This window comes from Cynocephalus volans, chromosome 14, assembly GCF_027409185.1.
Source record: "Cynocephalus volans isolate mCynVol1 chromosome 14, mCynVol1.pri, whole genome shotgun sequence".
NCBI lineage: Eukaryota > Metazoa > Chordata > Mammalia > Dermoptera > Cynocephalidae > Cynocephalus > Cynocephalus volans.
In genome coordinates this window covers 82495550-82523238 of record NC_084473.1, presented here as the reverse complement: position 1 = coordinate 82523238, position 27689 = coordinate 82495550, and the positions used below count along the sequence as shown (strand labels likewise).

Sequence of the window (27689 nt, the reverse complement as noted above, 5' to 3'; positions counted from 1 at the left end):
TTTATTGATCTTAAAATGAACATTATATCAAAATGCACCGCAAAGGATGGAGTCTTAGCACTGTGTCAGTTTAGTTGGCAGCATTTTCTTTTCTTAGTTGTTCACAAAATAATGTTGCATCTTACAATCAATGGCATCTTAGATATGATGAAATATGTCCACTTTTTTTTTTTCTTTTTTAGCGGCTGGCCGGTATGGGGATCCAAACCCTTGACCTTGGTGTTACCAGCCCTATGCTCTAACAAAGTGAGCAAACTGGTCAGCCGATGAAATACAGATAGGTGGCCAGTCCTGCCTAATAGACCAATGTCTTCAGTTCCATTTCTCACCCTTTTTCTACTCTACTTTGTATAGTAGGGGGTGCTGACCCCTGCAGACTTCTGTCCCAGGCTTCCTTGTTCCCTAGCTTCCAGCTAGGTTCAGTCCATGGGAGGCAGCAATGGGAGCAGCTCCCTTCCCCACCACACTCCACCACACTCCCTTAAGCAGCATCTCTTGCAGTAACTGGTTCTCCTTCTGCATTATTTGGGGATATCAGCCCCTGGACTCCTATAACATAGCACACTCCCTGGATCTCGACTTTAGCTTAGGGGTGGTGATACCTTCCTGCTACTGCGAATTTCTGCATTGCCTCACCACCTCTGTATAGCTTTTCAACAGTTCCATTCTCCGCGTAACCAATCCCCTGAATTAAATTCTTCTTTTATTTTTTTATTTTCATTGAGATTTAATTGATTATACATATTTGTAGGGTACAGAGTTGACTACCAACACTTGTGCACCATATGTGACGGTAAAACCAGGATAATTAGCTTGTACATCATTACAGTGTGGTCATTCTTGTTAATGCTATTAATATCATAGTGCAGTATACACGGAGTGTTAAACCGTGTTCAATATTTAACATGTTATATTTTGATTACACTCAATGGCACACTTTGAACAGTACTTCCGCACTGACTTCCTTATCTCCCACCCCATCCCACAGACTGCTGCCAAAATTATCTTTCTAAAATAGAAACCTGACGGGGAAAGCAGGGTGATTTAAACTGGCAGAAGTGGAAGTTGTGGAGCCCGAAGCCTCTGGGTTCCTATACCTGCTCTGCCACTTATTAGATACGCGAACCACACGTTCCGCACAACCGTCCCTCCAATGTTAGTTCACCCAGTCTCCAGCAATCAGGATGACTCCCCGAGGAAGGGCAGTAAAACGAAACAAACGCGCAAACTGGGTCCACTCCATTGTTTACGTAACTTCCTTCCTACGAAATAGCCAGCTCACAGAGATGGCTGAGAAACTTTCTTGCTTTAATCCTCCAGAATCACGCTTGTACGTTTTCCGCCTGCGCTCGAACACCGAATTTCAGGCGCCCGCGCTCCAACGCCACTGCAACCCCTGTTCCGAGTTACGGACCAGCAGCCCGAGCGCGACCCGGAAAGGGAATCCGACCTTCCCGCCTCCTCACCAAACGTCTCGAGCTCGCCTTGCCGCAGCCTGGGTACGGCCCACCCTCTCGCAGCTGCAGGCTGGGGCCAGGGAAGGGGTCTGCGCGTGCGCAGTGGCGTTGGCTGCCCTTCCGGTGCGCCCGGCGCGGAGAAGCGGCACGAACGCAGGCACGCACACACGCACGCACGCCTTCCCTGGCTTGCGCCGCCGCGGCAGCTCCCGCGTACACCAGTAGCGCCGTCCGCTCGGCCGAGATGCTGCGGGCCTGTCAGTTATACGGCGTGACCGCAGCCGCCCAGGTGAGCGCGGGAGTTCCGCGAGAGAGCGCGTGAGGAAGATGACTCGGGACAGCAGCAGAAAGCCGGGGAGGCTTTGGCTCTGCCTAGGCCCCAGGACAAAAGCGGGTCGTAGGCCGCCCTCATCCCAAGAGTCTTGGGCGTGCCCGTGAGGCAGTTCGCTAGAGCGTTCGCCCGACTGGGATGACTTGAGGGTTATTGCCGAAGTGGGATGGGGTGTGGACAGGTAGTGGGGAGGCGGGCGCAGGGCGGCAGGCGCGGCTTCGCGGACGTTTCATCCAATCAGCACCTCGCTACCCCAAGTCAAGGGCCAATGCTGGCTGCGGGCGTCCGGGTCGCCGGTTGGGCTCGTGTTAGGTTTCGAGGGGTGAAGGTCGAGCCGGGAGAACTACAGTTCCCTGCAGGAGCTACTTAGCCGAGGCTTGTTGCATATGTAAAAGGAGGTGCCTGGACTGCTAGAGAGAGTCCGCGTTTTAGGGGTCGGGGGTGGAATTATACAGGAGGGACTGCCTTTCTTTTTGCAGCTGAGAACACCTCTGAGGTATTCTTTCCTACGAAAGATTTTCGTTTATGGAGCTCAAACTCCTGGTACTTGGGGAAGGACAGGATGCATGACCTTGTGCTTATTTCTTAGATTATCCTGGGGATCTGTGTCTCCAGGTGCTAGGATAACTTTGGATGACATTCAAGGAGCCTAGAAACCCAGTTACTATTAGTTTTGCATAATTATGAAAGTAACTTTCAAAAAACTGAAAATAAAAATAAACTTATTCCATTGTTCACGATTTTCAGAAAATTGATATTTGGGCAAAATGTTGTATTGCAAAGCAGATACTGCGACTCAAGCAGCAGTTGAACAAAATCCCTGGTATAGTGAGTTAAAGATCATAAAAGTCAAACTGTTTTTTCAAATTTACTTCTCTCCCCATTCATAGCGAGAGTAAGAAATGTAGCCTTTTCCGTAGGAAAGTGAGGCCTATATTAGCCTTCTGTTACTATGTAAAAAATGCCACAAACTTAGCTGCTTAAAACAACACCCATTGATTATCTTACAGTTTCTGTAGGATAGAAATCTGGACTTGAATGATCTGGGTTCTCTGCTCAGGGCCATACAAGACTGCAGTCAAAATATTGGCCATACTGTGATTCTCATTTGGAGATCTGGGTCCTCTTCCAAGGTCATGTAGTTCGTTGGCAGAATTCAGCCCCTTGCAGCTGTAGGACTGAAGTCTCTGTTTTCTTGGTAGCTCTGAGCTTCTAGAGGCTGCTCACAGTTCCTTGCCACAAGGCCCCCAGAGGCTATTGGTAAAATAGATGTTTGTTTTCTTGCATACTGCCAGGACCTTGTCTCTCTGACTTCAAAATCTTACTTGCCTGTTTTTGCTCTCTAAAAACCAGATTTAATGGGCTTATGTGATTGGGCCAGGCTCACCTGGATAACCTCCCTTTCATTTAATTCAGAATTAACTATTCAAGATCCCAATTAGGAAATAAGAAAACTAATTAAAACTTAATAAAGTATGAACCCTTTTCTAGCTCTCAATCAGGATTTCCAAGCTTCCTGAAATTGCTGTCTTGTAAAATTCATTGGTTTATTTTACCTCCTCATTCATTGTATAGCATTTGATATTGTTGCTTTGTGAAACTTTTGCACTTTGCCTTCTCTCATGTATTATCTTAGGTCCCATCTTAACCATCTCTCTCCTCATTTTCCTTTATGGAGTCTGCTTCTTTCTTGTACCTCTGAATATACCTCTTTACATCTCTTTCTATCTCTTTATATACTTACTTGGGATTACATCAACTCTCAGAACTTTAATCCCTAAGCAGATGACTCTTTAGCCTCCTCTTTTTAGCTTTGTACTCAAATTTCTAAATTCTTTTTTGATTTTTGTCAGTTTATCCAGAATATTCCATTCTTCAAGATCCTTTCCACTTCATCAAACCCCGTCTTCTTAAATATCTTCCTGCTTTTATTATTTTGCTGGTAGAGTCAGAGTGGTTAATGGAGGCTTTTAAAAAGCACACAGATTATGCCATGCCATTTAGTGACATCCCATCACATTCAGAATAAAATCTAAACTTCTAACCACACCTTCCAGGTCCTTCCTTCATGATCTGGCTCTTTTCATGTTGGCTTTCTACTCTGCCTCACTGTTCTTCTGGTATCTTCAGCATGTGCCTCAGTGCCTTTTCATTTGTTGTTTCAGCCCCTTCCTGAAGAGGAAGAAACATTCTCAAGAGTCAGCCAAGCTGGCTTATTTAACTAAGACCAAGTTCAATAACCTGGCTAGCTTAGGATTGAACTTGTGTGTGGACATGATCTGTCATCTTGTAAAATTCTTTCCATTAGGATTATAAAACAGTATGTTATTAATAGAGGTAGGCAGCTAACCACACGTGCTAGAAAGTAGTTTAGTAGGGCCGGCCCGTGGCTCACTTGGGAGAGTGCGGTGCTGATAACACCAAGGCCATGGGTTCGGGTCCTATGTAGGGATGGCCGGTTCGCTCACTGGCTGAGCGTGGTGCTGACAACACCAAGACAAGGGTTAAGATCCCCTTACCGGTCATCTTTTAAAAAAAAAAAAGTAGTTTAGTAGATCATACAGCCTGTTGTTTGCTCTTATCCTTTTCATTATTCCTCATTTTCATATCTCTAGACCAGTGACCTTCAGACCATTTTGAAATACATCTTACTTCATAATTTAATACACCCCAGTGAGAATATATAAAATATATTCACATGTATATGTAAGGAAAACGGTGGTGAGAAGGGAAAGTGGCTTTATTCCGGACCCGAAGGAGGTGGCAGGCTAACCCATCTCAAAGGCTCAGATTTACTGAGGGGTTTTTAAGGAGGAGGTTGAGGGAATAGAATGTGGGAAGATTTAGTAGGGAATCAACTTCTTTGCAAAGCTCTAGCAGGTAGCTTCTGTTAACTCATAGCTGGACCTTCTATTCCTTGTTGGTGCTCAAGGTCAGCCTCCAGACGTCTGTTTTCGGAACTCTGCAAGCCTCAGTGAAGAAATGTTAGTTTTGTAAGGTCCTGATTAGCTTCCAACAGCCTTGTTATTCTACTTAGCAAGCGGGAGAAGAAAGTTAGGGGATGGGAAGAAGAGAGGAAAAAAACTGCCTTTTAAAATTTTCCTAAAGCCCAGGTCCTGCTCACTCTAGCATTAGGAGGTTTTTGAGGTCTCACTGAGGTAGTGAGGTTCTGGAGAAGGTGATGAAGTTCTAGAAAAGCATGTGGGATGGGAAATGTAACAATTCTTAGTAGTACAATCTGCCACAATTACTAAACAAACAAACAAAACCCCACAAAATTCATCGTTAGAAGTGGACAAAAGTTATCCTGCCTTTCCTTTATGAACTGTACTATCGGGTAACAAAATTGTGGATGAAGGGTAGCATCTCTTTATAAATGTTTCAGATAATAAATGAAAAATGATAGATACTACTTTTTACAACTTCTAATAAATTAATGGATCTAGACATTATACATCAACACAGTTATTAATGTCACAAAAACAGAGACAACCACAGCACTACCTGTAGTCTTGCCAGAGAGAGTGAACAGCCATCTGAGCAAGTATCTGTATTCAACTACAGTGTGCAGGAAATAGAGGACAGGAACATGTTAAATTGCACCGTTAGCAAAATCGAGTCTGTGGAAAATTGTACAAGTCAAAAACAACCCAGGTTCTTCAACAGGTAAATGTTATAGATAGAAGAGACTTAAAAGATGTAAGTTGTTTTTTAAATAAGTAAGACTGTACTGTGGTGTCTAGGGATTCATACTTGGGCGATAAAACTGTAAAAAACGTAGATTTTTCTGACTATTAATTTTTTTTCTTTTTTAGGTGGCTGGCCTAGTATGGGGATCCAAACCCTTGATTGTGGCATTATAACACTGTGCTCTAACTAGCTGAGCTAACTGGCCAGCCCCCAAGATTTTTCTGATTATTAAAGCTGTTATTGGGATACTAAATACTACTTAGAATATGAGGGTGGGCTAATGAATGGGATACTTGAATTTTTTAAAAGCAAGAACCAGTTTCAGATAAAAACTATTAATCTGAGTCATGATAAAGTAATTTTTTTCTATTTTTAATATAGAAGTGTGAAACTTTTTGCTACCATGTTTTGGTTATGAAAGATAAAATTATTTTTCACATTTTATCCTCTCAAAGCAGGGTGCATTTTACAGTGACAGCATGTCATTTAATTAAAAGCATTTTTCCTTTTTTTTTTTTGGTGGTTGGCTGATAACAGAGATCAAACTGTGGACCTTGGTGTTATCAGCACCACACCCTAACCAACTGAGCTAATCCTCCACCCCTGCATTTTTCCTTTCTTAATGGTACATTTAAAAAAGTTTTTGTCTTAGTGTTTGATGAAATAAGATAGTTTAAAAATTAAGCTCAGGGGCTTGGCCAGTTAGCTCAGGTGGTTAGAGTGTGGTACTGGTTACACCAAGGTCTGGGGTTTGATCTCTGTACCGGCCAGCCACCAAAAAGCTCAGCTTAAAAAAAACAAAAGAATATTAGGAAAAATTCTGAAAACGAATAGTACTAGAAGATGGGACTAGTGTAGCCCTACCAAATTAAAACCTAATTCTAAGATGTGTGGTATTAGTATATGAATAGATAGATCAGTAGAACAAAACAGGAAGTCTAAATTCATATAAGAATTTAGTATATTTTAAAGGTGGCATTTCAAATCATTGGAAAAAAATGGATTATTTAGCTTATGATTTAGGGATAACTGAATAGACATATGGAAAAAAATTAAGTCAAATCCACACCTCATACTTTACACTAGTTTCAAAGATTTAAATTAAAAAACAAAAACAAAAACATGAGAGTAGAAGAAACCATGAAAGGTTTATTTTATAATTTGAGAGTGGCTTTCTAAAAATATGAGAAAACCCAGAAGCCATAAAAGAAATGATTGACAATTTTGACTCCATAAAAGTAATTTTCTGCATGGCATAGACTACCATTAGCAAAGACAAAAAGATGATCACAAACTGGAAAAAACATTTGCAATTAGCAGACACATGGCTAATTTCTCTTCGCATATAAAGAGCACTTAGACAAAGGAATATGAAGTAGATCGATCTAATTTAGAAAGTGGGCAAAGGGTATACTGACAGTTAACAAAGGAAATAAAAATAGATCACAAACATGAAAAGATGCACAATCATAATAAAGGGGATTGTGATTAAAATTACACTGAAACACCATATTTTCACAAACCTTCAGATTGTCAGTGATAAAAAAAAACTTGGTACAGTGTGTTGGAGAAGATATGGGAAAACATTCTCATATTGCTAGAAGACAATTTGGCTAATTTGGCAATATTTATCAATATGGAAAATTTTACTTTTAAGAATGCTGTTAAGAATTAACACAAAATAGGGCCGACCCCGTGGCGCACTCGGGAGAGTTCGGCGCTGGGAGCTTGGCAGTGCACCCGCCATGGATTCGGATCCTATATAAGGATGGCCGGTGCGCTCACTGGCTGAGCGCGGTGCGGCCGGTCACAAAAAGACAAAAAAAAAAAAAAAAAAAAAAGGAATTAACACAAAATATGTATGTACAGTTTTACATAGGCAGCATTATTTATTATAACAAAAATTTAGACAAAACCTCAATATTCATCAGTAGGGGGCTGGTTAGTATGTTAGGTAACATCCATACAGTAGAACAATGAATCACTCACTATAAAATTCACTAGGAAGCTTTTCATGTACTGATATACAAGGATCTAAAATACACTTGGATGAGCTTTAGTACAAAACTGGGTGTATATTATAATATCACTTGTGTAAAGGTGGGGAAGGTCAGGAAAATATGCATGTATTCCCTATGGAGAGGGAAACTGGATGGCTGGGGAACTAAAGTATAAGGAAGATTTAATTCTACACATATTTGAACCTTTTGAATTTTGATTTCAATTGTCAAATTTGTTTGATATTGGGAACTTACAGTCAAATAAAATATATTCTATCAAAGGGAGGATAGAGTGTCAAGATAAAAGAAAGCAGAAGATGGACAAAGAAACAGGTTAAAAAATATTGGTGTGAATTAGGGTGTTTTCAAACTCTAGTGCTGAATTTGCTTCTGTATTGCCCAGAATCAGTTAGCTATTATTCTTGCTGCTTGATATTCCAGTTAGCTAATTGTCCACTGTCAGCAGTGCCTTACTTTTTACCTGAATTACCTGAATACCTGTTTAAACCTAGAGAGTTAAAAAAATATATGACTTTAGATAAAACACAACTTTAGTGATGTCCTAATATTTCCTCTGTATGTCACAAAGTGGAGTTGTTGACATATAAAAGTAGATACAATTCTGTTTACAATTTCATACTATCTGCTTTACAGAATGGAAGGAAGACACCCTAATTGAAATACTTTTTAATACCAATTATATCTGCTTTACATGTTTTAAAACATCTGCTTTTTGTTTTTTTCAAAATCTGTTAATACATTAGGTGTTTGCCTCTAGGCTTTGGCAAATAGAACGTAAATTGCAATTGTAATTCTAGAGTAATTTCACGTGTCATGTGATCATATGATATACTTTCTTTAAAGATATTTTTTAAAGGAAATTTGTGTTTTTCTGATATTCTTTAGATAAAATTTCATGAAGGAACCTAGAGAGTGCATTTTTCCTTGACTTGTTGCAATGTGATTTTCTACTTGGTATAAAATAAGATTTTATTTATGGATGCAGTAAATTGGAAATTTCAAATTGATAGTGTGTGAATGGTTTTAAGTTTATCAAAACCTTCCCCAAGTAGTATTTAAATGCTTGTTTAGGGCCGACCCTGTGGCGCACTCGGGAGAGTGCGGCGCTGGGAGCTTGGCAGTGCTCCCGCCGCGGGTTCGGATCCTATATAGGGATGGCCAGTTCGCTCGCTGGCTGAGCGCGGTGCAGCCGGTCACAATAAATAAATAAATAAATAAATGCTTGTTTATTTGCTTAATTTAAGGATCCACATATTGTTAAGGAGCATTTGGATTTGTGTGTTTTACTTTGATTAAAATAAATCACAGAACATAGCCCTGATCATTTGCTTTTATGCAAGGACCCACTAGTTATATGGAGATAAGTGTACTTGAGCATTTACAACGTTAGTTAAAAAATTTTTTTTTCTTAAAACTGTTGGCTTTTGGTCTTTAAAAAAATTTTTTTTATTTTTAATTATGTTATTTTTTTATTTTTAAAAAGATGACCAGTAAGGGGATCTTAAACCTTGACTTGGTGTTGTCAGCACCATGCTCTCCCAAGTAACCTAACCGGCCATCCCTATATAGGGATCTGAACCTGTGACCTTGGTTTTATCAGCACCACACTGGCGGCTTTTAGTCTTAACAATACTGTATGATAAACCTTTTAGATTTAGAGGAATCCCTCTAAGGAACTGACCAGCTACCTAGTTAGAGCAACTTGGTTTTCTGGATGAATGAAGCTGAGGTTGAATCCCTCACCTGAGTAGACTTGTATGTATCCTAAGTGCCATGGTTTTAGCTAGTCTCTGGGTGATTTTTCAGATGTCTGAATTAATTTTACAAAGTAAAATAGATATTTTATACTATAGTTTTATTTTCCTGCTAACCAATAACGCATATGGCAAATCCCAACTATATTTAAGGAATAATTAGTAATCATAATACTTTAAAGTGCTAATTGGTCATAATTGGATACTCCTTTTTTAAAAAAAATATTAAAAATAATTTTTTGGGAGCCTAAGGGAACAGAAAGCATCATGTTTTTTTTTTTTTTGAAAACCTTAGTTTTTATTTACAAGTGCATGTGAGTTGCTGAGCAACTCCGAAAGCATCATGTTTTTAAGAATCTATAAATATGTTTTATGGTAAATTGATTTCTGAAAATAAAATATTTATTAATGAAGACATTTGTACTAAAATAATTATTTCTGCATTACCAACTCTAAAAGCTTTCCAGATTCCTTTAACTGTATTGGTTGTGGTATTTTCTCTTTCAGAGTTGCCTCTGTGGGAAGTTTGTCCTCCGTCCGTTGCAACCATGCCGTAGATATTCTACTTCAGGCAGTTCTGGGTATGTAGTATGTATCCCTGTAACTAAGCTTTTTAACTGTGTGCTGCTAAGGGGTGTGTGTGTGTATTTTCCTTGAATATGGAAATGGCTGCCTAAAACATTTCTTTAAGGGATACCTACATTAAATGAAGCCTTGCTGTAATATCTTTGGGGTACCTTCTGGGTCTTTATTTCTAGGTGAAAATTGGTTAATGGTGCTCCTTTTGGTTCTTTGGTAATTGGATGGCATACAAAGCAGACTCCCACCCTCAGTCCCCCCCACCACCAATGTGCTATCTTTCATTCTATGGCAAATAGATTTATATTCAGAACTCAGCATGTTGTAACTTTAAAATGTATTTCTTAATTCTATTTGATATCTTAATACTTTACTTTTGTAAGGGGTTTATTTTATTGCATTTACAGAAATGTTGAGAGGAGCTTTGAAAGTTAGTTGCTTCATTCTTTCTATTCTAGATATTGTACTTTTAAAAAAATGTAATTGCCTGTAAATAAATGTTATTATTTTCTATCGTAGACATGTTAAAAACAAATCAGGAAAAAGTGATGTGTAGCTGTGGTGGTAAACTTGGCTGATGTTATCTGAATCAGTGGTAGAAGAGTAAGAGGTTAGAGGTCTTTAGACTCTTACATTGGTATAGGAAAGTAGGTATAAGAGAGCCAAGAAATATAAATGTTTCTCATTTCTTTCACTTAGGTTGACTACTGGCAAAATTGCTGGAGCTGGACTTTTGTTTGTTGGTGGAGGTATTGGTGGCACTATCCTATATGCCAAGTGGGATCCCCATTTCCGGGAAAGTGTAGAGAAAACCATACCTTACTCAGACAAACTCTTTGAGATGGTTCTTGGTTCTGTACCTTATAATGTTCCACTGCCGAAGAAGCCGGTAAGATAAACAGTATTTCAATTTATCCTATGGAATACTTTTAAAAGCAAGTTATTTTCATCTTTAGAATATTTGTATGTATAATTCAGTGCAACTTGCCAGATGTAGTTTATTAGTTCTCTTTAAAATGAGCTAATAATAATCTATACAGGTGGATTTTTATCCTTTTGGAGTCCCATAAGTGCTCTCAGTACATACCACTTAGAAAATAATTGTGCGGTGCACCAGGATAAATGGAGGAAGCATCTTGAGGTTACTGGTTGCCCTGTAGATTGAAAGGGGTCTGTATGTGAGCCCATACCGCTGTAGCTATCAAGTTCCTTTTAAGACCATAAAACAGAGTGACAGAATTTTCAGCTACATGCTGATGAGTTGACAGGAATATCTTCCAGTATTCCTGGAATTTTGTGCATATTCTTTAGAATTTCACCCTATTTATCCCCACCAGGCTTAAGAAAATTTGTAAAACTCATCTTAAATGTTTCTTCATTCAAACACAGCTTTTTGTAAAAGAAAAAAAGATTACAAAAGAGCATGGGTTTTTGGCTATTTGGTATGGGACATTTCTTTATGCTATGAGGTTGGACATGGCTGATCAGTTCTTTCTTAGAAACCAGGTGGACTTCTGTTCTTACACACACATACATGCACACACACACACAAATCTAGTAAGAATTCTAGCGGATTTTTCTAGAAGGTGAGGAACCAGACAAGATTTTTAAATCTTTTTTTTTTTTTTTTTTTTTGCTGGCAGGTACAGGGATCAAACCCTGAACCTTGGTATTGTCATTATCATACTCTAACCAACTGAGCTAACCAGCCACCTCAGACAAAATAATTTTAAAGTTCATATGGAAAAAACTAATGATATACAAGACTAGGACGTTTCAAAAAAGGGGTGTGGAGGGTCAGAAGACTTGTTTTTCCAGATATTGACTTTATTATAATGCTACTATAATAAAATAAGGTTTTGGTACAGAAATAGAAATTAGAGGGATAAAACAGCTGAGTTTGGAAATAGATTATTTATACACACACACATGTACATTTTGAGAATGTGAGTTGCTAGAATCTTATGTGAGAGTTATCTGTTAATACCTGTTAAAACATAAAACTCCTTTGATCCAGCAATTTATCTTCTGGGAAACTGTTCTACAGATATCATACTATAGTGCTTTTCAGTTATATGAATGTGGATGTTTATTGCTTTGTTGTTTGTAGAGGCGAAACAAAATAGGAGACAACTTGAATGTCTGTAAATGGGGGAGTAGTTGACCAAATTATGGGATATCCTTATTTTAGGATATTATGCAACTAAAAAGAATTTCTTGACCTGAAAGAGGACATTCATGATATATTGTTAAATGAAAAAAGAGCAAGCTGCATGGTAATTTGTATAATATAACTATATTTCAGTTTGTTTAAGAAAGCAAAAATTTGTATTTCTTAGTATATCTGAGTATTTCAAAGTATATCTGAGCTTATTTATGACCAGGGTTGGAAGGATAGATTTCAGTCTGTCAGCAGTGGCTACCTGAGAGAGCTGGAAGGGAAAGGAACAGTGAAGAGGCAAATTAAAACCATTGCTATATCTTGATATCATTTTGCTTGTTACAGCAAGCATGTGTTTCATAATTTTCAAAAAAAGAAAAAACATAAAAAGAAAGTGGGTATACTTTTAGTTTCTGATAATGACAAAGTTTGGAACCATTTCTGTTATGTTTAAGTACTCTTAGGGATATCGAGTCCCATTGTTAACTTCTGGCAAAAGGTGGGACAACATAGGTAGAAATAAAAATAATTCTATTTCTTGGTAATTTTCTCTGGCATGTTATCTAGCAATCCCCTTAATGATCAGTGCCTTAAACTTAAGGCAGGCTGTAATTGGGAAAGAGAAAAGTGGACATTACTTACAAATTGATCGTGCATCTTGGTGTGTAGTTGCAAGAATCCTGGAGGTCAAAGAAACAAAAAAACAATTTTCATTTTTACTCAGAGTCTTTAATAATCATTTGTTTGTAACTGAATGTATACAGAAGACACCATAATTTCATTTAGAAAGGAAATGAAAATAGCCTTCTCAGTGTTGTATATGTATAAAGAATGGTGTTTAACAGGAAGGTCATACATCATATTCTTTATTTATTTTTTATTTTATTTTTTGACCGATAAGGGGATCGCAGCCTTTGGCAGGGTGTTGTCTGCACCACGCTCAGCCAATGAGTGCACCGGCCATCCCTATATAGGATCCGAACACGTGGCCTTGGCGCTACCAGCGCCGCACTCTCCCAAGTGAGCCACGGGGCCAGCCCATCATCATATTCTTTATTGATTGCCCTAAGAGAAGCCTTTGTTACTACAAAAGTATGGATTAGACATTTGGAATGAAATATTTGGACTGTATTTTTCTAGTAATGATTGCTTGTCTTACATATTACTTTATATTAAAAATCTTGAAGACTTCACTTTTTTTTTTTTTTTTTTTTTTGTCGTTTTTTCGTGACCGGCACTCAGTCAGTGAGTGCACCGGTCAGTCCTATATAGGATCCGAACCCGCGGCGGGAGCGTCGCCGCGCTCCCAGCGCAGCACTCTACCAAGTGCGCCACGGGCTCGGCCCAAAGACTTCACTTTGAAATATTGCAAATTACTGTATGTTACCTTTTTTAAAAACAGAATTATATCTGAAATGTTAAATGTTTTTTATTTCCAAGATTCAGTCTGGTCCACTGAAAATCTCTAATGTATCTGAAATAATGAAAGAATCTAAACAGCCTGCCTCACAACTCCAAAAACAAAAGGAAGAAGGCACTCCAGCTTCAACAACAGGTGCTTATCTTATATTTACAACTATTCTTTTAAAATTGAAAGAGATAAGGGCAGAAGCAGAGAGACCAGTTAATGCATTTTGTGATAATCTAGCTTTATCTCTTAAATGGGACCTTCAGTTTATTCAAAATTTCTTGTATCCATTTTGTTGCCCCTCATTTCATCTCTAGAGATTAATTTTTCTTTTCCATCAACACTTTTGTTTATAATTTGTAAGCTCTTGATTTTTAACCTTCCTTTCTTTAAAAATATGTCTATAACTAATTTTTGTTGTTGTTGCTGGTCGATCTGAACAGGGATCTGAACCTGTGACCTAACACTGCACTTTAACCAACTGAGCTAACCAGCCAGCCACTATAACTAATTTTTTTAAGTTAAGTTCTGCTCTTCTTCACTAATTTACTGTCTTCACTTTGAACGCTTCTTTCTGTTTGTTTATTATATTTCATTTTTTGGGGTGGCTGGCTGGTACAGGGGTTGAAAATACCCTAAACCTTGGTATTATCAGCACCACACTCTAATCAACTGAACTAACCAGCCCCTCTTCAGTTTTTTGTTTAAAACTGTCATCTTGTTCCTACTAACAACTCTTCTTTCATCTCTGCCACTCTTCAAAGCAATTAGAAATATTCCTTGATTAGTTGCTTCCTTTTTTCTATCTTCTTCATTACAGGCTCTCTTTTCCTTTATTTTATTTTTTTCCATGTTATATAAATCTAATGTCCATGTTAGGATCTTATATGTTAAGATTTAGTACTGTTACTAGAAGACTTGCCTGAGAATAATGATGGTTAAAATGCAGATGGGTACAGAGAAGAATTTTTTTCTCTTATGCTTTGCCATTGTCCATTCTGTATGAGTTTGTATATATGGTGGGCAGTGCCTGTCTGTGTGTTGTTCAAACATGTGGCAGTACATGTATCTGTGTCTTTAAGGGGTCAGATGTGAAATGGGCAATAGTAGTAGTAAATTCCTGTGTGTTTCTCTGTATACCGAGAAGAGTATAAATACCATGAATAACATATTTATAGCACCTACAGAGGCAGCTCAAATTATTTCTGCAGCAGGTGATACACTGTCAGTCCCAGCCCCTGCGGTTCAGCATGAGGAATCTGTGAGAACTGATCACCCTGAAATTGGTGAAAGAAAACCCAGGCCTGCAGCTTCAGGTAGTATACTCATTTGTATTTGTTGTTCTATAGATGATATGCTCATCAGAACTATTTAATGCCTAGGCACCACCAGCACACATTTATGCTAGTTTTAAATCTTCAGATTTGCTTAGGCAATTTTTAAAATTTAAAAGTTTGAGTGAATCTTTGAAAACAAGGAGGTTAAGGGCTGATATCTTATTTCTTCATTTTGGAATTATTAAGAGACTATATGGTTTTAGAATCCTTACCCCAAAAAGCCTTATATTGATGTAACTGTACAAATGATGGTGTATTTATGTCCCTGTTAGCTGTAAAAATTCTGTACTGAAATTTGATTTCCTCTAATTTACTCTTGCTCTAAGAGGAAGTATCCTCATCTTCTGTAAGGGAACGACCACCAGAAGAAGTTGCTGCTCGCCTTGCACAACAGGAAAAAGAAGAACAAGTTAAGATTGAGTGTATGTAAATCAAACAGCTTCTTAAGTACTTTGGGTCATCTCTCAGTTGCTCTCTTCTTAAACCATCAGCACAAGATTGTCATCTGTTGGCTACTTGTTGTTTCTTTTGTTTCTTAGTGGCATTGCTGTATTCCCCACCTTCATTTCTTCATTTGTGCTCTTTACATTTAAACTTCTTTTACCCTGGTGACAAGGGCTCTTAGTGGGAGAAAATTCCAGAAAATACATGTACTTTCTCTATTTGTTTTATTATGGTTAGTGCTGAAGTTTCTTTATACTCTGGGGAACAGAACTGATTATGTTTTAGCAACTTGCTTCAGAGTCTTTTAATTGTTAAACTTGTAAATTTATTTGTGTAAGTCAGAATGACTCATACTCTGACTTATCATCCAGCTTCTGGACTCTCACCATAGTAGTGCTCTTTTCTGATGTCGGTGGGGCATGGAGTATTATACATGGGGCTGGTTGCCAGCCAACAAGCATATTCCTTTTTAAGTTTCGAAGTTATTTTGAGTTTTTTGATGTTTTAAAAAAAGATAGGGTTGGCTAGTTGGCTTACATGGTTAGAGTGAAGTGTTATAACACCAAAGTCAAGGGTTCTGATCCCTGTACTGGCCAGCCATCCCCCCAAAAAGATAATAGATACCTAAAAATGTATTTTCCTGTCTTAAGGCACATGGAACATAATTTATTATACTGTGCTACAATATATTGATGTCTCTGGATGTAGGGAGGTATGTAGCTTTTTGCTAGACAGAGTTAAATTTTTATGGCAACTGGTTATAGTTTTTTGGTATCCCCCTCTCATTTATTTCTGTTTGTTTTTCTGTCTTGAGTCGTTCTTGTTTCCCTTCTAGTGCATTGGTTCTGCCCCATTCTGAGGAGCCAGGTTTGTTAGAATTGTGTAAAAGAGTAGAAAGGAAAGAGAGAGCATAGATGTAGGGCATTAGTTTGGTTACTTTGATTTGTTTTGTTTTTGCATTCTTTTGAGTTCTTGGCCATGTTATAAATAGTCAAGAATGTTGAATAAGTGACTTCTAAATAAGTAAAATATTTACATACTTCTTTCCCATTTTTTAAGTTTTCTTGAATTCTCTGCTGCTTCAACTCAAGATTTCTTTTTTCTTTTTTTAAAATTTATTTATTTATTTATTTATTTTTACATTCTAAGATGTTGCAGAGCAGTTGGGGGGGAGGAGGAGAAGGGAAGGGGGAAGGAAATAGGATGGGAAGAGTAGGAAGGAGGTGGGGTTTGGTTGAGGCTTTTATTCTTTTATTTGTATTTTTTCTTCACTTTTTGCTTTTCTCCCTTTATCATATGGACACTTCAAATTAAATAATAAATTAGAAATGGAGATTACTGCTGTTTCATATCCTTTTTACTTTGTCCAGTTCCTCTTATTTTTCATTTTGGGCAAAGTGAAAATTTTCAGGATTTTGTCTGTTGCCCTTTAGTTTTCTCCCAAATGTTATTTTTAGAGAGAGAGAGAGAGAGAGAGAGAGAGAGAGAGAGAGAGAGAGAGAGAGAGAGAGAGAGAGTGTGTGTGTGTGTGTGTAATTTTGATCAAGGATCAGAGCACAGTGAGTAGACCTCTGAAGAGGGCTTGAAGCAGCAGGTGGCCTCCCAGCAGCCCACTTTTTGTGGGCCTCTGTAAAGTGGTTCACTACCCTCTGTGCATGTCATGGGAACCAGATAACCACATTTTTCCTCCCTTTTTTGCCTCTTTCTCTCTCTTTGACCCTTGCTTTTCAGTTTAACTTCAGTCTCACATTCATTTCTTGGTATTTTCTCATGATTAGCTTTCTCCTTTATCTTTCTTGCAGAGATACCATGTGTGGTTTATCAGTTTCCTTTTGTTCATCTCTAGCTCATGCTCCTTTTGGTCAAAATCACCTTTTGTTTTCGTCTCACCTGTCAAATATATTTTCCATTTTTTGTTATCTCTGATATCAGTTATTATTCAATTAGTATTCTCACTGGTCTTCTTTTTTCAAAGTACTATTTTTCCATTTTAGCATATTATCTAAAGTCATCTGTGCTTTAATTTAAAAATTTTGAAGTTTTTTTTTTTTTTTTTTGTCTTTTTGTGACCGGTAAGGGGATCGCAACCCTTGGCTTGGTGTCATCCGCACCGCGCTCAACCAGTGAGCGCACCAGCTGTTCCTATGTAGGATCCGAACGCTGCGCTCCCAAGCGCCGCACTCTCCCGAGTGCGCCACGGGGCCGGCCCTGAAGTTTCTTTTTGCTATTTCTGAAGCAGCATATAGAAATGTGATCTTAATAGGTGGAAGCCCCTTGAACATTGGTGTCTGCTATTTCTTGAGTCTTTTTGTGGGAAAACACTATCCATTCCAAGTTGCCTTTGGTTTTTTTATTTGCTTGTTTTCTTGTTTGTCTTTTTGTTTCTCTCATCTTTCTGTTATTTCCTTATATTTTGGTTACACACAGCACCTCTTTTTCCCTGTGGATCTATATTATTGTTATTTAAAGTGAAAAAAGCTAGTGGTTATGCTGAATTTATAGCCTCTAATATGTAAAAGGGGCTATAGTGTCCCATTTAAAATTTTTAGTCTTCTTTAAGCAATTTTTTTCTTAAAAAAAAAAAACCCAAACTTTTTATTTTTAAAAAATTCATATATATATTTATATGTACATATATATAAAAGTAAAAATGGTGTCATAAACCCTAATAGATCCATCACCCAGATTCAGTTATTATCAATATTTTTCCATACTTTTAAGTGAAACTTTGATTCCCTAAATTTGGGTCCCATGTATATTTTGTGGTTCTTTACATTTTTGTGGGAAAAGCACTGGAATACTCAGTGGGAGAAGAGGAACAGTTTAAAGTAATTTGTGGAGGGAGGGATTTGTTTTTTAACTCTTTTTTTTTTTTTTCTCCAGCTCTAGCCAAGAGCTTAGAAGATGCTCTGAGCCAAACTGCTAGCATCACTGTGCAGGCTATTGCAGCTCAGAATGCTGCAGTCCAGGCCGTCAGTGCACACTCCAACATATTGAAAGCAGCCATGGACAATTCTGAGGTAAGCCAAAGAATGATTAGACATGTAATATTTAATAGACTGATTTCTTCTTCATGGTATGGGCTTTATCTCTCTCACTGAATGAAGACAATTTAGAATAATTGTCCTTAAAAAACTGAGAAAAGCCTTTAAAAATATATATGTATATATTTGTGTGTGTTTGTTTTGGGGGGCTGGCCTGTTTGGGGCTCTGAACCCTTGACACTGGTGTTGTCAGCAACATGCTTTCCCAAGTGAGCTAACCTGCTAGCTCTAAATATTAGTTTAAATGAATTTTTTATATGATGCTTTATCACAACACTGATCAGGTACAAGAATTAGTTAAGATTTGCCAACCATTTCTTTAAATAAATTGATTATAATAAGTAATACGGTATAATAAGTAAAACAGAGAGATTCCATGTACCTCTAAACACCAGCTGTTTTTAATGTTTATGCTGAATATTTAACTTAATTGACCATTTCAAAGAATAAAAAAAGGTAATACCTGTATTCAGTAAATTTCCTTTCTATTGCATTCAGTTATTCAGTATATAAAAATGTTTCTTGACAAATCATTTAATGAGTAAAATAAAAGTAAAATAAGTATGTCAACTGTAAAGCTCAATGATCAAGATCGTTCATGATCAGGAAAGTTACTTTGCCACCATAACTGTATGTGTTTTAATAAAATTTAAACACACTTTCCATTGTTTCAATTGTTTGTACATCACAAGATTTAAGTTAGATCTTTGATTTAATAGCTGGAAACTGCAACCTTTGAAAACTTAAAAGAAAATTCCATTTTATTTGAAGTCCAAGAAAAAAATTTAAAATTAGTCAGAGTTCAGTCAGCAAAGTGGATATTACACAGAATATTTAATATGCTGGTTACACAGGTGTGGGAAGGAGGGAAGTTGCATATGTCAGGGAATTGGTTCAAACACAAGTGGACCGATATCCTTTGGAAGGACACTGATTAGTAGCTTTAAATGTCTGTGGTACCAGTTTGGTCTAAGGCTACATAAGAGGCTATTTTCTCTTCTCAATGAACACAGAATGGGTAGTGCATGTGGATTAGACAGTGTAAAGAAAATCTATTGCAATCAAGATTTTGCTACTAAAGGACACCTTATAGTAGCGGTTAACTAAGATTAGGGAGTATTAGCTAATGTTACAAAGTAATCAGAAAGATGTATGAACACATGTTTTGAAATGTTAAGAATGGATACCAACTTCTGTTTCTTCTTTTAGTAAAAGAAACTACAGATGCACATGGGATCTATAATATATACCGAATTACGTTCTCACAGCAGTATTTGGAAACAGTTGGACTTTGATTGACCATAGGAGAACCTGTGTATGTTACGGGGTAGCTTCTCCTTGGACCTCTATCTGTAAGCAGATATGCCTTCAACAAGGGAGACACATTTTGGCCCCCAGATGTATCATTGACATTTACATGCTTTATGAGTCTATTTGGGTCAGTTATCAAGAGGCTTTTCTTAATACAACACCAGATTCTTCTAACAGCATAGCCTAGTGTTGTGGAAAATTTATTATCCATAACAACATATTCATATGGGCCCAAACACCATCCTTTCTTGATATATTTTATTTGCAAGGTGCCTAAAGTGGGAATTCACTGAAATATCAACTTTATTATTCACAGCATAAAATTTAATTTGCTTTGTTATTTTGCAACAATTTACATGGAAGATTAAAAAAAAAATGAGACAAAATGTAGGAGAAAAGTACCAAATATTTCTTCTAAAAGCAGGGGTTCTTAACTTGGAGTTGGGTTTATGGATAGAATTCAAGGGCTCATTGAACTTGGATGGAAACATCTTTATTTTCCCTAGCCTCAAATTGAAATTTAAAACCATTTCCTTCAATTATGAATATTGACAACAAACTGCAGTAGTGTTAGCAGTACCTGTGATTTTGTCACTAATAGAAAGCACAGATGTTTTCATATCACATTGTAGTATTTGCAGATCTCTTGAAATACTATTTTTGCTCATCGCTACTTTTTTTTTTTTGGCAGCTGGCCGGTATGGGGACTACTTCTAAATTAGGGTACTTAATAGTCCTATTACTAGATCTTGGTTACTATGTACCAAAATTTAACTTTTTTTTTTTTTGGTGGTTGGTTGGTACAGGGGAACTGAACTCTTGACCTTGGCGTTATAAGGCTGCACTCTAACCAACTGAGCTAACTGGCCAATATGTTTTAATGTAATCGGTTTCCTTTGTAATCTTTTGTAGTTTCATTTTAAGCATCTAAAAATAGTGTTCTGAGAAGCTTTTTTAGACTGCCATGGCATTCCAATTGCAGTAAAACAGTTAACCTTGCCTTTAGGGGATTAGTTATTTAAACTCTCCATTGATAATTGACGTACCTTTTTATTTATGGGTTTTTTGTTGTTGTTGTTGTTTTTTTAAAAGATAACCAGTAAGGGGATCTCAACCCTTGGCTTGGTGTTGTCAGCACCACGCTCAGCCAGTGAGCCAACCAGCCATCCCTATATAGGATCCAAACCCATGGCCTTGGTGTTATCAGCACCACACTCTCCCAAATGAGCCACGGGCCGGCCCTTAATTGATGTACCTTTAAAATGGAAATGTATTAGTCCATTTTCTGTCACTTATAACAGAATACCTGAAATTGGGTAATTCATAAGGAAATGAAATTTATTTCTTACAGTTTTAGAGGCTGGGAAGACCACAGTCCAGGGGGTGCATCTGATGAGGGCCTTCTTGGTGGCAATTCTCTACAAAGTCCCAGGGGTGACACGGGTTATCACAGGCAAGGGCTGAACAGTTCGTGCTTTCTTCTTCTCCTTATAAAGCCACAAGTGTCACTCCTCTGATAACCTACATATCCATTAACCCATTAAGCCATAAATGGATTAATCCATTCGTGAGGGCATAACCCTCAGTATCCAGTCACCCAACTTTCAACACTGCCACATAGGGGATCAAGCTTCCACATGAGTTTTAGAGGGGACAGACATTCAGGCTATAGCAGGATACCATGTCAGATGCCAGTAGAAACATAGTTTGGAGAATTGGTGCTGAAGGAGAGTTCTGAGTGACCCAAACCAGAGCCCCTTCTAGCAAGTCTAGGGCTGCAGAGGCAGAGCTGCTTGTATTTCTAACAAAGGAAGATACCACGTGGGCAGCCAAGCCCAGAGACACCTTATTGAGATGGCAGCCTCTTCTAGGTGTGCAGTTGCCTTTGCAGTAGCCCTGTTTGGATGTTTAAAATCATAATTTTTGAAACAAGTTGTTCAGTAATGTAGTTTGTATGTTCCTGTTCATCTTCAGGGTCCTAGCACATTGTAGTTTGAAGATAAGCCTATAAGGTGGTTTTGTTTCATACCTACGTGCAACATGTTCAGTTTAAACTATGCATTTGGAAATGAAAAGAGGAAAATCATTTAAAATAATTAATAGTTAAAGATAATTTTAAATAGTTCTCGGTTGCATTCTGCTCATTGTGTATGTGACGCACAGTGAGGGGAAGATGGAAGCCCTGACTTGTCTAGGCCCTCAGTGTCCTAGATTCCCTTGCACCTCTCATAATGTGAGCACCTTGCAGCACTGAGTGTGAATATAGTGTTTGAGATTTTTTGGGGGGCGGTTATGATGTGTTCTATAAATATGAACCAACTCTCCTCAAAGAAGTGGCAGTCAGTTCCAAGACTGGAGAAAAAAATGTGTTGGACTTGCCTGAGGGATTTTCAACGGAAACTTTTTTTTTAACTGTATCTTTCACATACCGTAAAATTCACCTTACAGAAGGTTTTGGACAGTAGTTGATTTACACCTTACGAATTAGGAAGGGTCATTCTGTAGGATAATGTTTTGGAGGAATAAGAACCCTACAAATGTGCAAACTTTGTGCTTAAACTATTTTGATAGTCAGCCCTACAGTTAAAATTTTACCCATTGGTAGGTACTTTATTGAAGAATGATTTAATCAACAGACAGTTCATGAAAAGGTATTGATCTTTTCTGGTTCGTATTTCCTTTTGAGATTCTAATAGAAAATATCTCTCCTTAGAAAATGCTTATATGCACTGGAACTCAGGCTTTTATTTTATTTTATTTTATTTTTTAATAATTTTGTGGAAGGACAGTTGATTAGAGGTGGTTCATGGACTTCTTTGTGTCTCACCATGAGCCTTAGATCAAGAGTTTCTACTCTGGAGAAATACTGTATATAAATTTTTACCTTTGAATTTAATGTCACACGTTTCTGCAGTTAATCTTGTCTGTCCTATGACAAGAATAGTAGTTATTTATGTTTACATAATGAAAATGTTTTGTTTAGGTTGCAGGTGAGAAGAAGTCTGCTCAGTGGCGCACAGTGGAAGGTGCATTGAAGGAACGCAGAAAGGCAGTAGATGAAGCTGCTGATGCCCTTCTCAAAGCCAAGTAATTACTCATGGACTTTAACAAGTAATTAGGGCCTCCTGGTGGCTTTCTTTGGGCTGGGTTTTCTTTGTACTATCTGTTTAGAGTAAAGAGGAGGCAGAGAAACCCTTCCCCCCCTTTCTCCACCTGTGTGTGATCTGAATTGTCATCAGGAATACAAAGAGAGGGAATAAAATATAATTAGGCCAAAATAAATTTGGGAAACTTATATAAAGGATTTTATATAAAAATAGGTTTTGCTTTGGATTATTGCTTAGATGATGTATCTCTGCAGATTTACTGAGATTCTGCTATAATTACAAGATTTTGCTAGGATGGTTTGGGCAGTTTTATCAGAATTTTGAAACTATGTCACAATCTGTCTTAAGTAGTGACTATATAATAGGTGTAGTTTTATGCCCCCTTGACCCTGATTCCTGGAAGTTGGCTAAAACTAGGATCAAGCAAGCAAACCCAAGGATAAGATCAGCCCCTGATGATGGAAACTTGCATTTGACTAAAGATTCATATGAACAGTATGGAATATTTTTCATTCAGAATTTTGCTGTCTTAAAATATTTATTATTGATAGGTTCTCTATCAATAATAGAAGAAAAGAAGTCTCCTAATAAAGTCAGCATATCTTTTAGGAAATTTAAGACATTATGCCCACATCACTAGATCATGTGTCAGGGCTATCTGATTTCTGTGTTTTGTGTCTGTCTGTCCTATGAAACATTGAATCATGAGGGCTTCCTGAAACCCATTTATTTATTTGCTCAGCGAGGTCCTTGGCCTTCTCCCTTGCCTTTGCTGCCTTCCTTAAGCTCGCTCTCATTGGCAGGAGAGTCAGCCTAATCCTTCTGAGAGTTGCCATTTATTGAGTGCTCATGATGTGGCAGGCACTGTGCCAGGTACTTCTCATGAATTACTTCTCACCCCTACACAAGCGTGCAGCAAATGAGAGGCTGATCTGGGAGTTGAGTCCAGGTCTGTCTTGTTCTGAAGCCTGGGTCTTTCCAGACACTATACTCCCTTTGTGGTTCACTGTAGTAAATCTAACTTCTGAATGAGGTGTATTCAATTGTTTGAAAAGTTTTTTTGCCTATTGACTGCAAAAAAGCATTGAGTAATTTTTTTCAAATTATATTTCCTTCATAGACTTTTAACAATTTTATCTTGTACTGACTTCAAAACTCTTTAATAAAGTTGGCAAGGAGTTATACTAAATCTTTATTTTGTTTTATTGGTTTCTAGAGAAGAGTTAGAGAAGATGAAAAGTATAATTGAAAATGCAAAGAAAAAAGAGGTTGCTGGGGCCAAACCTCATATAACTGCTGCAGAGGGGAAACTTCACAACATGATAGTTGATCTGGATAATGTGGTCAAAAAGGTGTGTTTCTTAGTTCTTTTACACTGTTGTATTTTTTATATATACTTATACTTTATATGTATGTATATATGTATATATATATATATATTTTTTTTTTGGTGGCTGGCTGGAACTGGGATCCAAACCCATGACCTTGGTATTATGGTCTGCACTCTAACCAACTGAGCTAACTGGCCAGCCCTTTCATAGTTTTATTTTTTAAATTTTTTAATTTTTTTGGTATTTTACATTTAAAAAATTTTTTGTTTTTTTATAATTTATCTAATAATACAGAAATGTATTATGATGAACTCTTGAAAACAAAAATGTTCTTAACTATCTGATTTAGAAAATTCAAAACTATCAGAAGAGAAGAGATGCAGAAAAAATAAAAGAAAAAAACTTAGATCATAATGAGAAGTGAGTTTTGAGCTTGATTTCAATCTCCCATAACAAAGTATGTGAAAGAAAATGAATGATAGTTACATATTTAACAAATCGCACAATATATATAAAGATTAGTATACCCTAAAAGAATTACATAAATGTTTGATTAAAATATTTACATCAATGGTGCTTTATGGACTGCTTAATAGTCTTTTTTTTTTTTTTTTTTTTGATTCTCTAAAAAGATCAACAAAATTTGTAAAACTTTATCTAGACTGATGAAGAAAAAAAAGAAAACAAATTATTAAAATCTGAAATAAAGCAGGGGCATGGTAGAGCAGTTGCTTCTTCTGTTACACCAAAGTGGGCTTTGAGGAATGAGACATCCTCTTGTTTTTCTGGTCTCCACTGGTGACTCACCTTGTGTCGCTGAGTTGAGTGATGGGCCATGAGCATGGAGGCTGTGGCTACTGCTGTGGTGTCAAGCCACTTCTGCAGTAGCCATGGCTGTGGCAGTGGCTGTGGTGGGCTAACCCACGAGTAAGTGGTGTTTTTGGCATGCTCTTTGCTTGTTTCCTGGTGGGGGATGCTGCCTTTGGTTCCTGCGTAAGGACCCCGGGAATACTCTGTTTCTTGCCTGTTGTTGGGCAGAGGGTTCTGCCCGCAGTTCCTCCATATTTTTAAATACAACCCTTTGGTCAAAGGATTTTAAGAATTCAGGAGAATAAGATTTCTACTATCTCTCTACCTTTTCCCCTGCAAAGAGTATTAGTTTTTACTATTTTAAAAAACTTGCCTTGGTTGTTCAGTATTGTTACTTTCTGTAATAGGTAATACTTTTGGTTATGGTTATTGCCACTTAGGAAAATTTCTCTTTTTTTGCGGCTGGCCAGTAAAGGGATCCGAACCTTTTTTTGACCTTGGTGTTTTAACAATGTGCTTTAACCGGCCAGCCTTGGAAAATTTTTGTTTTGTAACAGATTTTTTGTTTGCACTTGTGTGATCTATATGGGTTTGCCATGACCCAGAGAAAAAAGGAAGAAGGCACAGTAAGATGGGAAAGGGCCTGTCCATGGCATTCGAAAAGGAATTAAGAAACGAAGACAAAGCTTATGTTCATTTTTCTGAGCTTCTGATTTCTGTGTATGTGTTGTTTGCACATTTCCAGCCAAACATAAATAAAGGATTATTACTTTATTGTTATTCTTGGAATGTTTATGGTACTTTTTGTTCAGTTTAACCACTATACTCCTTGTATTTGTTCAGGTCCAAGCAGCTCAATCTGAGGCTAAGGTTGTATCTCAGTATCATGATCTGGTGGTCCAAGCCCGGAATGACTTTAAACGAGAACTGGACAGTATTACTCCAGAAGTCCTTCCTGGGTGGAAAGGGATGAGTAAGTACAGCTGGAGTATTGGCACTTTTCTTTTTTTGATTTTTAAAAACTGATCAACTAATCTAAACTTGCTTTAACTCCATTCATCTAGTCCAAACCTCTCTAGCATGCATATCTCTTTTGGTATACACAGTACATTATTTCATTTCAACCACAGTCATGATGGATGACACCCTTGTGATTTTAGCTGTGGTGAACACTAGTTCCAGTTAGTGTTTAATTACATAATCCATTTTTTCATTCTGGTCTCTGCTACTTAAAAAAAGTTTGGAATCCAAGTGAGGGTGATATTATAACCTTGACTTTATTAAAATATTACATACATATAAAATTATTCACAACCTTCAGTACTTTACAAGTATTTGTAATGAATTAGTTAAGGCATACCTTATGACATCTCTGTGACAACACAACATTGTGTGGAGAATTCACTTAGGGACCCTCCAGCAAAAAGGAAATCAGGTATCTTGCTGTCCATTTGCAAAAGCTCAGACTACAGGGAACTTTGACAGTGAAGCAGTTACATGGTGTAACTGCAGGGAGTAAGTCACGTTTCCCCAAAGCTTAGAGAGAATACTAAGAATCACAGAGATTACTAGTCTCAGCAAAATCAAAATACTGTTTCAATGCCAGCGTCTGTTAGAAACCAAACTTCTGGTGTTATATGCCTCTTTGGGCTGAAGGTGTCAGGGTTGCGTCATACAACCGTGGCTAGTTGCATAATGGCCAACTGGGGAGATTTAACAGCAAGAAGTAGAGTCATGGCTGTTAAAAAATTACTCACATTTAGGTTTTGTTTTTTTTTAAAAAAAGATGACCGGAAAGGGGATCTCAACCCTTGGCTTGGTGTTGTCAGCACCACGCTCAGCCAGTGAGCTAACCGGCCATCCCTATATAGGGATCCGAACCTGTGGCCTTGGTGTTATCAGCACCACACTCTCCCGAGTGAGCCACGGCCGGCCCTACATTTAGTTTTTTTAATGCAGTTGACTCAAGGGGGAAATGTCTGCTAGACTTTTGTCAAAGAAAAAAAAGTAAAAGGAGATATGAGACAGAAGATAAAGTCGAGAAACATACAAAGTTTGGGAACAGTGAATCTTGTTTGCACATTGTTTAAACTGATTGGCTAGCAGCTAGCAAAGAGGGTGTTGTGGGCAGTTTATCCTTGAGCAGGATAAACTTGAGCCACTCCTGAGCCACTTCCTCATCAGTTTCTCCAAGCACTGTGCTTCACTGAATTTATATCTGAAACAGATGTAACCAGCTCAGAAAGATGTTCCCTGACATCTTCCTCCACAAGTGCTCTACCATATTACGTTATTTTATTTTCTTGAAATTCTTTAGTTTATACTTTCTTCTTGAAAGTTTATTCAGTTTGTGTGTTTGTTGTCTGTCTCTGTCCATTAGATCTAAGCTCCTTGGCATAAACATGGCATTGGTAGGTAGTAGGGAGTCTAGGTTGGCTGAAATAAAATGAAATAAGGTTGAAAGGGCAAGATAGATTTTGCCTGTGGAGAATTAGTAATGAGTATCAACCCTGGGAATTTGCATTTTATCTGTCTTTGGTCTTCCCATTGGGCTAAATCCTACTAATTTTTCTCAACCAGCTCTTTAGTGTTTAACTTTTTTTTTCTTTTTGGAGGGCTACTTTTGAAAGTGTCTGTTGTAAAACATGAAAATGATACAGCAGTAGTTCTCAACCCAGAGTGTTTGTGCCCCATAGAGCACATTTGGTAATACTTGGAAACATTTTTGTTTGCCACAACTGGGGAGTGTTACTAGCATCTGATGGGTAGAGGCTGGAGATGCTGCTAAATATCCTATAGTATACAGAATAACCCCTTACAGCAAAGAATTATATGGCCCTGAACATTAATAGTACCAAGGTTGAGAAACACTGCACTAAAGAAATGTGTTATGTAGAAAGTGAC

At 37.7% G+C, this 27689-nt stretch overlaps 1 protein-coding gene across 9 annotated transcripts in view; it reads left to right on the top strand.

Moving 5' to 3' along the window:
* The first annotated feature begins 1475 nt into the window (after positions 1-1475).
* Positions 1476-27689, top strand: part of IMMT (inner membrane mitochondrial protein) — a 36316-nt gene continuing 10102 nt past the window's right edge. The window contains exons 1-10 of one of the 9 annotated variants that reach the window (XM_063077596.1): positions 1493-1746; positions 9761-9834; positions 10532-10721; positions 13434-13548; positions 14616-14717; positions 15065-15160; positions 18066-18202; positions 22521-22624; positions 23861-23996; positions 25629-25758. In XM_063077596.1, coding sequence (XP_062933666.1) covers positions 1702-1746; positions 9761-9834; positions 10532-10721; positions 13434-13548; positions 14616-14717; positions 15065-15160; positions 18066-18202; positions 22521-22624; positions 23861-23996; positions 25629-25758 — 1129 coding nt within the window. In that variant the 5' untranslated portion in view covers positions 1493-1701. Of the gene's footprint in view, positions 1747-9760; positions 9835-10531; positions 10722-13433; positions 13549-14579; positions 14718-15064; positions 15169-18065; positions 18203-22520; positions 22625-23860; positions 23997-25628; positions 25759-27689 lie in introns of those variants that run through there. The other 8 variants (XM_063077594.1, XM_063077593.1, XM_063077595.1 and 5 more) reach the window with 8 other exon arrangements.